Raw genomic sequence first — 12,549 nt, forward strand, 5'->3', positions numbered from 1 at the left:
ATATATATTTGCTAATAATTAAAAAAAAAAAAAATTTTATAATATATACATTTTTTAATATTTTACATTATATTTTTATGTTTATTTTAAATTTTGATGTTTTTTTTTTTTTATTTTATATTATTTCCCCTTTTATATTATAATTTATATGATTAATAAATGAAAAAAACAAAAAAAAAACACAAATTTATAGATCCATGAAATATAAAATATACAATTATATAAATAAATATAACATATATTTATATATATATATTATATATGTGCCAATAAAGTATACGTGATAATATTATAATTCAATATCAGATAATAATATACATTTATATATTGATAAAAAAAAAAAAAATATACATATATATAATAAAAGAATGGGTATTGTTATTTAAAAATATGAAAAATTCTTTTAATAATAAAGGAGGCTTTGTTAACACTACGAAAAAAATTGACGAATCTTATATAGAGCCTGTAAGTGATGATGAAGAAAAAGAAAAAAATGAAATAGATAAAACACTTGAAATAAATCATAATAAAAAGGATGATAATGAGTGTGATAAAAATTTTGGAAATAAAGCATATGTATATGCAGATGAAATAAAAGAAAATAATAATAATAGTGATAATATATATAATAATAATAATAAGAAGAAGAAGAAAATTTTGAAACATTTTGATATATTAATAGATAAAAGAAATGCATTCAATAGTATTTTAAGCTCAACCTTTGCAGGTATTATATCTCGAACTGTGACTGCACCTTTAGATAGAGTAAAATATATAATGCAGATTACAAATAATTTACCTATATGTGAAATATTTAAAATAATTAAAAAGGATGGTATTATATGTGGATTTTTTAGAGGGAATTGTGTTAATATTGTAAAGATAATTCCAGAATTATCAATAAAAATGTATTCATATGAATTTATGAAATTAAATGTTTATAAATATTATTATAATAATAAAGAAAATAATATTATTATAAAAACAGATGAACCAAATATGAATATTCCTTTTTTTATTCGTTTTTTAATAGGAAGTTCAAGTGGTGCTATAGCAGCTCTATTTATATATCCTTTAGAAATTGTCAAAACAAGATTAATTGTTTCGAATAAAATTGATTCTAGTGGTATTATTAAATGTCTTTATGATATTTATAAAAATGAACCATATAGACATTTCTATAATGGTTTATCTATGCACATTTATGGAGTGTTATTATTTTCAGGATGTAATATGAGTATATATGATTATTTAAAATATTTATTCTTTTCCTTCTATAAGGAATATATTCATTCAAATTATTGTCTCTCAAAAGATAGGAACAAACAAAATAAAAATTTAACAAAAAAAGATATAGATAAAAAATTTAATGAATTAAATAATAATGAAAATTATGAATTCATGAATATTACCAAAATGGATAGTATTCATAAAAATATACAAACAAATTCAAAAAATAATTATTTTACAAACATATATAATGAAAGTCTAAAAGATCATTTTAATTTCTATTCTTTAAAAAATATAAAATTTTATGAAACGTTTAAAAAATATTCCTCACTTATATGGAATAATAATAAAAATGATAATTATAGTAATAATAATAATAAATATGATAATTATAGTAATAAAAAAAATGACAATTATAGTAATAACAATTTTGTATATAAAAAAGAAAATCACCTGAACAATTCAACCTGTTCATATTGTAATTATCGTATTAAGAATGTGAACTGTTTAACCTTTTTATTATTTGGAATAACTAGTTCGTTTATAGCTCAGATTGTGAGTTATCCTTTTCTTGTTTTACGCACAAGAATGCAAACACTTAATAATGAGATAGCAACTAATTATCTGAACAACGAAAGGAAGAAATTTAAGTCGTGTAGTTTTATTTTATATAACATCAAAATTTATGGATACAAATCGTTATATCGAGGTATAACATATATAAAAAAAAAAAAAGGGGTGGGGACCAGACAAACTATACCTACAAATATGCACATATATATATATATATATATATATATGTATATATTTATGTGTGTTTATTTTTTTTTTTTTTTTTTTTTTTCCTTTAGGTGTTTATGTAAATCTGTTAAAAACCATACCTGCTACTTCCATCACGTGGTTTGCCTACGAATATGCCATGAGGAAACTGCAAAGAATTTAAGACATGAAATATAAATATAAATAAATAAATATATATATATATCAATTTATTTATATTTATATTTTTGTTTATTTTTTGGGGTGCTTACATATATACGTATAACGTGGATTTACAAACATACAACTTATCCTTTTATATACATTTATAGAAATATCCATAGGAACCCTCAAATTGTTTTATTTTTTTTTATAATCTTTAATATTTTATCATCTTTAATATTTTTTATCATCTTTAATATTTTATCATGTTAAATTTTTTTCTATTAGTTACACCCCTTAAAGTCATATCTTAATTATCAAACTTGGAAGAAGATGAGGATGAAGAGGTAAGTTGTCATAATTCACGTATACATATGAACAGCTATTATATATATTGTAAGAATTAAAAATATTTAATTGAATATATTTATTTTGATTAAAACATATTTCAATATATTTTAATATATTATCCATATGTAACCCTTCAAGATAAAAAGAATATATGTTCATTTTCTTTTTCTTTTTTTTTGTTTTATTTGTAAAATTTATGAAATCTTTTTGCTTCTTCATTTTAATGTTATAAATATTTTTCACATTTTTATCATTTAAATTATTTTCATCATATATAATGTTTTTATCATATATAATGTTTTTATCACATATAACATTTTCATCTTGTATAACATTTTCATCATATATAATGTTTTTATCACATATAACATTTTCATCATATATAACATTTTCATCATATATAATATGTTCGTTGCATTTATTAGTTGCACAATTTTTATGATTTTTCCCTTTTAAATTATAATTTTTAATTTTTTTGTTTCCTCCTGTTGTTATTAATAATATTGTTTTATCTATTTTGTGAAATAATTTATAAATTTCTCTTAAATCTTTTAACTTGAAAAAATTTAAAAATGTATATTCCTTTCTATTATATATGAAATATATATTAAAATATAGACCTATCAAAAAAAGGTGATCATTTAATGTTAACATATTATCCTTTTTATTATTACTATATTGTAAATAATATCCTGCACATTTTACAAATATTTTTACATATAAAAAATAAATAGTTTTATTATTTATATTCGGAGGGAAGAAAATGAACCCATAATTATTTGTTATTATATTATTATATAAATATTTAGTTTTCTTCCTTTCATATATATATTTCTTTTTTTCATCTATTATTAGATTTATTGTTCTATATATCATATGATATATATATTTCTCACACGTGTGTGACACACAAAATTGTAATAATAACAGAATGTGTTTTAAAGAATATTGTCTATAAAATTTTTTAAAGTGATATATAAACAAATCTAATATTTTATAATTTTGTATATTCATTTGATTGATTATATTTAATAAAATATATGTATGATCATTAGTAAGTTGATCATTTTTTTTTTTTTCATATATATATATATTATATCTTACATCTTCATACATATAATTATTTAAAATCATCAAATTGTTTTTATTTTTATATTTTCCTTTTTCATCATTCGATATATTCAATTCATCTATAGAATAATATTTTTGTAGAATGTTCAAAATACAATTCATAATATAATTTCTCATTTTATTAAAATAATGAATGTGATTATTTATTCCTTGGTTATATAAAAATATATACATTTGTAAATTATTATGTGTAAATATATCTTCATATAAATAGTTGTCTTTATTAGGGAATTGATAATTATTCTCTTTAATTATATATTTTATATTATCCATATTTATTTTATAATTTAATATATTTTTATAATATGAAAGATATATATAGAACCCATGTAATAATTTACAATTCTTCCATATATTATCTACAAGATTACATTTATCTCTAATATTTTCAATTTTTTCATTTAAACACATATCATTATATTCATTTATAAAATTATATAAATATATATTACAACTATAAATATTAAAAAATGTGTGTTTCCTTTTTTTTTTTTGTGTGGAGGGGGGTATACAAAAAAATGACACATTTTTATGGTCACCTTGATATATAACATTCCTAGATAATATATAAGGAATATTATTTTTTTCTGATATAAATCTATTATTTTTATCACAAAATATTGTTTTATTTATTGTGTTAAAAAAAATTTTTTTTTTTTTTTTTTCTTCTTTTTTATAATGTTCATATTTTGGATATGAAAATAAAGTATGATTCATTTGATTGTATATATAATAATGTTGACATATTTTATTTATTAATGTTTTAAAAAAGAAATTATTTATATAATAAAAATTATATATCAAATTAGTTACATCAGTATCTTCACATTTTTTAATATTCTTAAAAATCTTATCTAATATCTTATTATGTAATTCAATGGTTATATTTTCTCTACATAAAAAACTATATAATATACATAAATTTTTTATTTGTTTAAAATTATGTAAATAATCATTACTTCTTTTTATTATTTGTTCAGTTATTACATCTGTATATTTTTCTTTTTTTATATATCTTTCTGAATATAATTTATAGCTATGCTTAATACAGCTCAGAAAGGTCAGAACTGTTGAAAGGTCATCTTCATCAAGCTTATCTAAATTTTTTTCAATCGCTTCTTTTATATAATTCATTACATCCTTTTCATACATAAAGGTTTTACACTTCTTTTTACATTTAATAAATAGCAACATTAAGAGACATAAATCTTTTTTATCTCTATTGTGAAGATTTTTTTCAGACAGGCTTCTAAACAGCACTGTTGTGAATCTAATGAGTAGCTTATCTGAAAAAAGGAGAATAATTGGAGAAAATATATATAGGGATATAATAAAAGATATATTCAAATATATATATATATATATATATATATATATTTGAATATATATGTATTTATTAAATTGTGCTTACCATTTTTAGGAGACGTTTTATTAGATAAACAAAGATACAGACCCTTGGAAAAATTAATTAAATCTGTATAACTTTTTTGTTTTATATGGTCATAAAATCTTGATAAAGTCCTGACGTTCATACATTTATATATGTAAGGAATATAAGAGCACACTTTAAGCATATTACATTATTCAAAAAAAAAAAAAAGGTTATATGTATATAAGTAATTTTAAGAGCAATAACATTGTGAGAAAAGGGTAATTATGTCTTACAATATATAAATATATATATATATATATATATATATTATATTGATATGTATTTATATTTTATTTATTTTTAGGCATATATATATTTTTACAATTTATAAAAGTCTGTTGAAAATTTTATTTCATATCAATTTTGTAAATATACAAAAAAAAAAAAAAAAAAAAAATAGAGTATATTATGATTATATAAATAAATAAAATATATATATATAGTGACTATAAAACAATGATATAAAGTTACAAAAAAAAATTGAGAAAATGAAAGAAAAGCCTATATAATTTTATTATACCACAATTATAATTTTTAATTATATTAAATTAAAAAATATAAGTGTACATATATATCTATATATGTATATATTTTATAATACAATTTTTCCATTTAATGTTATAGAGCTCAAAACAAAGAAAAAAAAAAAAAAAAAATTATATACATAATTATATAATATATATATATTTTTTTTTTTTTTGTTTGAATAGATATTTTACTTGTGTCAATAAATTTTATTTTCCTTTGCTGCTTTTTTCAATTTGTCGTAAAAGAAAATATTTTTCTGTAACTCTTTATTATACTCTTCATTTATCTCAAATTCTTTACATACTTTAATAAAATGTGTTATGCAACTTTTAATAAAAACTCTAAAAAATAAAATTCAAACCAAATCATAAATATATAAGAAGATTTATACTTATTTAAATTATATTTTATATCTATTATAAAAAAAAAAATAAATAAATATATTTACTTTGTTATAAATGAAATAAAGAATTCATTGAAATTCATATTAGGTGATATTTCAACATAACATTTAACATTAGTTTTTTCAGAACTTTTAGGACATATGAAAGCATGGATGCTCATATCAATTTCAATACAATTATCAGTATCAAAACTGACATTATTCTGAAAAAAATATATAAATATAATTCAATACATACATATATATATATATATATATATATATATATATATATATATATATATATATATATTTATTTATTTAAAAGATTATAATTTTTTTATGTTTTATATTTTTTATAATACATTTATTTCACTATTTCTTGGGAAATTTGTAGCATATAAAAATATACCCTTTGAGTATTCAAAATCTTCACATATCCATACATCCATTAATAAATATCTAATAAAATATATATATATATATATATATATATATATATGTATATATAATAATCATATTTTTATGTAAAGAGGATAATATTATATAACCTATCTCTTATTATCCACGGCATTGCTATTTTAGTATATACCATTTTATCTATTAAACCTCTTTCTTTTAATAATTTACAATCAGTAATTCCAAATCTGGGTTTATAACATGGATATGAATAATATATATATATATATATATGTATATATATTTATATATATATATATATATTTTTATTTTTATTTTTATTTTTTAACTTGAATGGAAAGGAATAAAAGGGAATCCAAGATTTAAATAATGTTGTTTCAATCAATGATGCTATAATATATATAAAATTTGATGGTATTAATAAATTAACATAAAAATATATAACTGTATTAAAATCACTTTTTTCATCACATTTTTCTAAAGACATATTATGTTCATCTTGTTCTATACTATGTGTTTTTTTTTTATTTGTATATAAAATATTTTTTTTATTTTTATTTTTATTTGTATTTATTTCTTTATATTGTTCTTCTTCATAATATTTTTTATCGTCTACTTTTATAGGTTCATTTTCTATATTTATATGTGTTATATTAATATCTTCTACATGCACAACTTTTTTGTTTTTTTCTTCTTTCATTTCCTCTTTGTTTATATAATAAGAAAGGCTTGAACTACTCCTCTTCAATAGAGTATATTCCTTTTTTGTGACGTAATAAAAAACTTCATTATCTTCATCCTCATAAGCAAGATTAAAATGTGAGAAGTCTATATATACGTTTGATATACATTTATCACATATACTATGACTTTTTTTCGTTCTTTTCGTTTTTTTCGTTTTTGTTTTCTTTTTATTCTTTTTTTTGTTTTTACTTTTATTTTTTCTGTTATTTTTTGAGTATATATATTTGTTTTCCTTTTCATCCTCACTAAATTCTTGACTGCTCATTGAATGAACACTTTCAAAACTTGAAAAATTATTTTCTAAAAATGAACTGTTTAGAATATCTATAGATTTCAATTTTATGTTTGTAAAATAATGATTAATTTTATTTAAACAACTTATATATTTCATAAAACATATTTTACCATTAACATCTATTAAATCGATAATATAATCAAAAGTATAATTTCTATAGAGTCTTTTAGATATTATAGAATATTTCATATAATTATCACAACAGGTTTCATTGTTCATATTAAATATTATTTCTGTTTTTCTGATTATTTTATATCTATATAAAATTTCACTTATAAATATATTTCTTAAGAATAACTTTCTTTTTCTTTTATTACAACTATATTTTTTTATAAATAAATCTTGTAAAATAAAAAAAGCTTTCTTTATTTTCATATTATTTAAATTATTTATACATCCACAAATATCATTATAAAGGTCAGACATGAATAGATTTTTTTCAATTGTAGAAATATCTTTTATTAATTTATTCTTTACATATAAAATATCACGTTTTTTATTTATAATATCTTTTATTAGTATATTTATTTCATCTTTATTACTGTCATAATATTTGTCATTTTTTATATCATTATTTGTGGTATATTTAACCATATCTTTTACATTTACATTCATATCATTTTTTTTTTTTTTTTTCTTCCTTCTATCTATTTTTTTCATTTTATTTTCATACACATCAAAATTTATATAAATATTGTTTAGAGCATTTTCTATCTTTATTTTTGTTTTATTTTTATCATCTTTATAAATATTCAAAATATTATTATAATTTGTAGATGTCTTATCATGTTCGTAATAGCCCTCTTCTATGTTTATATTATCATTTATTAGTTTTTTATTTGGTGATGTGTCTGAATATATATCTTCAAATAAATTCTTACTAATGGAATATGCATTTAAATTGTCCATATTATAATTGATACAATAACAATAATTACTATCATTCATATTGATATCTATGTTGATATTATTATTTATATTTTTTTCTTCAACTTCTTTTTTTACATTTTCTTCTTCTTCTACTTCTACTTGTTTAATGTCTACATATTTATCTACACATGAGCCATTCATCATATCTTTTTCACCTATTGATGGTACTAATATTTTAAGATTATGAAAAATATGTGATTTTTTTGATAAGAGTATATTATTTATATTATTTTGTATATTTCTTTTGTTATGTGCTATTATTTGTTTATTTATATTACTTTCTATTTTATTTTGATTCTCTAAATTTTCATTATCTTCAAATATGTTTAAAATACATTTATATGATTGGTTATATTTATTCTTATGAATGGAACACTTCTCCGATTCATGATGTTCATTATTATTTTTATTTTCATTTTCTTTATTATATTTATTACTTTTCATTTTATTATCTCCTTTCTTGTTTGTATCCTCTATATTGATAGTATTCTCTTCTATGATACTATTACAATCACTATTATTTTCTGTGTTACTATCTCCAGATTTGTTGGATATACTAAATATATCTATATCTACATATTCTTCATTTTTATAATTCTCTTTTATTTTCTCCTTATCAAATCCTCTTTGTTTTTTTATCCAGCTAGATATTTTTGCCATCTATATGTGAAGATATTAAAATGAATGAATAAATAAAATAATATAATAAAAAAAATAAAATTTCTATGATCTCCTCACTTTTGATTGTTGTAAAATGATCATATTATATTTGAGACATAAAAAGGGAAAAACAAAAATAGAATGAATTTATAACATTTTATTTAATATGTTTTTTTTAATTGATTTGTATTACATATATTTATATATAGAGAGCATTTATATTGTAATTTTTTATATTTCACCATGTAGTTGTATTTATTATAATAAGATATTATAAAAGTATCGATTATATTTTAGAATGTTTATGAATATTTATTTCTTTTTGACGATGTAGACCTATTAAAAAAAAAAAAAAAAAAAAAAAAAAAAAAAAAAAAAAAAAATACCTATATATGTGTCACATAATATGTACATACATAAAGCACACATATATTATATTATTTTTATTACAACCATATGAAAATCTTTTTTTTTCCTACACAAAAAAAAAAAAAAAAAAAAAAAAAAAAAAAAAAAAAAACACTTATTTTGTTTTAAAGAATGATAAATATATTTCCATTTTGTATGTTTTGTATATATATAATCATAGCAACTACAAAGATATTATTCTGATTAGATTTAAAAATAATTTGTTCTTTTAAAATATATATATATATATATTTGCACTTGTATTATACTTTGAAAGGTATGATTTAATATATAATATTAGACATTTCATATGTGTGTATTATATATATAAAAAAAAAAAAAAGGTTTAAATAAATCAGCAAGGAATAATATATATTAAACATACATATGACAATTCTCAAATAAGTTGCAGACATAAGAAAAAATACATATATATATATATATATATATAAAGTAAATATTTTTTTATTTTTATAAAATCTTATATATATTTTATGCATGTTCATTTTTTTATATTTGTAAATAATCTGAACAGTATATATTTTAATGATAAAATAAAAAAAAATGAATTTTTGTTCATTTTATGAATTATTAGAACAAATGGATAGAATAAAAAATTAATATGACATATAGACAAAATAAATAAATAAATAAATATATATATATATATATATATATATATATATATATATATATATATTATATATGTGTGACATATTTTATATTTATTAGAATGCATATTAAGAAGATGAAAAAATATGATCCTTCTACCAACAAGGAACATATTAATAATAGCATGACTAACACTTATATAAATAAAGAGGAAGATAGATATTCAAATATGAATAAAGAAAATTTATTGAATGAACTATATAATATGAAACGTTCTTATTTTGATTATAATCATTTTTCTAATTATATTCATTTTTATGAAATATATAGTAATATAAAATGTATAGCTCAATATGAAAGGAAAAGAAAGAAAGGAGAATTGTTTTTTATGTATTATGTTAGTAGAAGAAGATATATATTTTTTTTAATATATTTACTATTTTTATTAATTAATATATTTTTATTATTTCGTTTACAAAGTTTAATCAGGTGTCCTTTTTTAAATAATAATATTTATTTGTATGAGATAAATTTCCATGTATTTTTTACTTTTTTTATTCTTATTTATTGTATATTAAATATATATTTATTCTATTTCACATATAATATATTCTTACATCATATAAATATTATGTGTATTATTATTTTACAATATTTATATAATACATATATCAAAGAAAAAAATAAAGAAATATATAAAAATACTGAAATATTAATTGAAGGATGTAAAAGAATATTTCATAATTTAGATAAGAATTTTGATAATATTATATTGTTATATGCAGACCAAATATTTAATAAATTTACAAATATATTTAAATATATAAATAAAGAAAATTATCCAATCAATAATATTTATGATTTACATAATGAAGACTCTTCTATATATATTAAAAGTAATGATGCCTCCTCAGATATTATATTATTAAATGATGCATACAATGAGAGTGATGAAGACCAGGATATAAGAACAAATAAAAAAGGTATTCAAAATAATATGATAAATATGAAAGATAATTATTATAACAATAATATGATAAATATGAAAGATAATTATTATAACAATAATATGATAAATATGAAAGATAATTATTATAACAATAATATGATAAATATGAAAGATAATTATTATAACAATAATGTGATAAATATGAAAGATAATTATTATCACCACAATATTTCTACTACCAAAAATAATAATATTAATACATGTTGTGATTATCCTTATTATAATAATGAAGAGGTAAAGCATAAAAATAAAAAAAAACAAAACAAAACCAAAAAAAATATAAATAATAATAATATGTGTCCAAGAATTATTAGCATAAATAATGATGATTTCTATAAAAATTTAAATTATATGTCAGATGATATAACATATAATATAAAAAATAATAATAAGGATCAAAATAGAAATGTAGTATCATCATATATACCACTTATATCTAGTAGAAGGAAAAGTATATACAACATATTTGGAAATACAATATATTCTAATATTTATGATATAAGTATGCATATGAAATATAAATATAATTATATACATTCTTTAATGTTAAAAAAGTGTCAAGACAAAATTAATTATATAAAATTCGTTTTTTATTTTTTCCCTTATATTATAAATTTATTTATTAATTTAATAATTAATTTTTATATTCTCTTTTCAGTATTTTATTATAATAACACAATACCTTTAGCTTCATCATATGAATTAAGAAATATACATTTTTTTAACTTGTTCAATTATAAAGGTGTATACTATATAGTATTCATTTTTTTTATTAATTTTTTGTTTTTTCTATATTGTCTTTTTTTATACAAAATAAATACTATCTATTTTTTCTTGCGACAAATATACAAGCAATGTAAGTATGAATCTATATATTACTGTGATCATATAATGAATGAAATATATGAGAATTTTATATTCCTAGAAATAATTAATAATGTTTTTGACGATGAAGAACAAACACAAGACCAAGAGAAGAAGGACATGGAAGAAAGTAATTTTTCGGATTATATAAAAAAGAATAAAACAGAATCTAATATGGATTCTTATGATATACAAGATAATAACATAGCACTATTTCAAAAATATAACATAAACAAAAAAAATGAAGAAACTAAAAATAAGCAGTATCAACATATAATAAAAAATACACAATATATAGATAATAATGAAAATAATGATAGTAAGGATAATTCAAATATAATTTTACAATCTATTAATTCTAATACAAATACACATATTCATAATAAAGTGAACAAATGGGTTCAGTGTGATGATGTAAGGCATACAAATGACACAGATGTTTATATAGATAGTAATAAAAATATGAACAAATATATTAATATAGATCACTTAAATGATCATAAAAAAAATTACCAATAAAGTGAAAAAAAAAAAAAAAATAATAATTTTTTTTTGCATAACAGAGAATATAATTTTTGTATGGATGAGGATGACATGTATGATATGACAGAAAAGATGAAATAAATAATGAA

General features: G+C 17.8%; 4 protein-coding genes across 4 annotated transcripts; 2 read left to right on the forward strand and 2 right to left on the reverse strand.

Annotated features, from left to right (window-relative positions):
* Positions 1 to 390: 390 nt before the first annotated feature.
* On the forward strand, positions 391 to 2,173 carry PADL01_0908000 (transporter, putative; the record flags this gene model as incomplete). Its single annotated transcript, XM_028681746.1, has 2 exons — positions 391 to 1,939; positions 2,082 to 2,173. 2 exons carry the CDS (start codon positions 391 to 393, stop codon positions 2,171 to 2,173), a joined length of 1,641 nt encoding a protein of 546 aa, XP_028538094.1.
* A 281-nt stretch (positions 2,174 to 2,454) lies between these two features.
* PADL01_0908100 (conserved Plasmodium protein, unknown function) lies at positions 2,455 to 5,207 on the reverse strand (the record flags this gene model as incomplete). The annotated part of the gene is made up of 2 exons (XM_028681748.1): positions 2,455 to 4,919; positions 5,045 to 5,207. 2 exons carry the CDS (start codon positions 5,205 to 5,207, stop codon positions 2,455 to 2,457), a joined length of 2,628 nt encoding a protein of 875 aa, XP_028538095.1.
* Positions 5,208 to 5,789: 582 nt separating this feature from the next.
* PADL01_0908200 (conserved Plasmodium protein, unknown function) lies at positions 5,790 to 9,024 on the reverse strand (the record flags this gene model as incomplete). Its single annotated transcript, XM_028681749.1, has 5 exons — positions 5,790 to 5,934; positions 6,042 to 6,199; positions 6,341 to 6,437; positions 6,527 to 6,622; positions 6,725 to 9,024. 5 exons carry the CDS (start codon positions 9,022 to 9,024, stop codon positions 5,790 to 5,792), a joined length of 2,796 nt encoding a protein of 931 aa, XP_028538096.1.
* A 1,141-nt stretch (positions 9,025 to 10,165) lies between these two features.
* Positions 10,166 to 12,436, forward strand: PADL01_0908300 (conserved Plasmodium membrane protein, unknown function; the record flags this gene model as incomplete). Its single annotated transcript, XM_028681750.1, has 1 exon — positions 10,166 to 12,436. The coding sequence occupies one exon, from the start codon at positions 10,166 to 10,168 to the stop codon at positions 12,434 to 12,436; it is 2,271 nt and encodes a 756-aa protein (XP_028538097.1).
* Positions 12,437 to 12,549: the final 113 nt, after the last annotated feature.

Source organism: Plasmodium sp. gorilla clade G2 (assembly GCF_900097015.1).
Source record: "Plasmodium sp. gorilla clade G2 genome assembly, chromosome: 9".
Taxonomy (NCBI): domain Eukaryota; phylum Apicomplexa; class Aconoidasida; order Haemosporida; family Plasmodiidae; genus Plasmodium; species Plasmodium adleri (nom. inval.).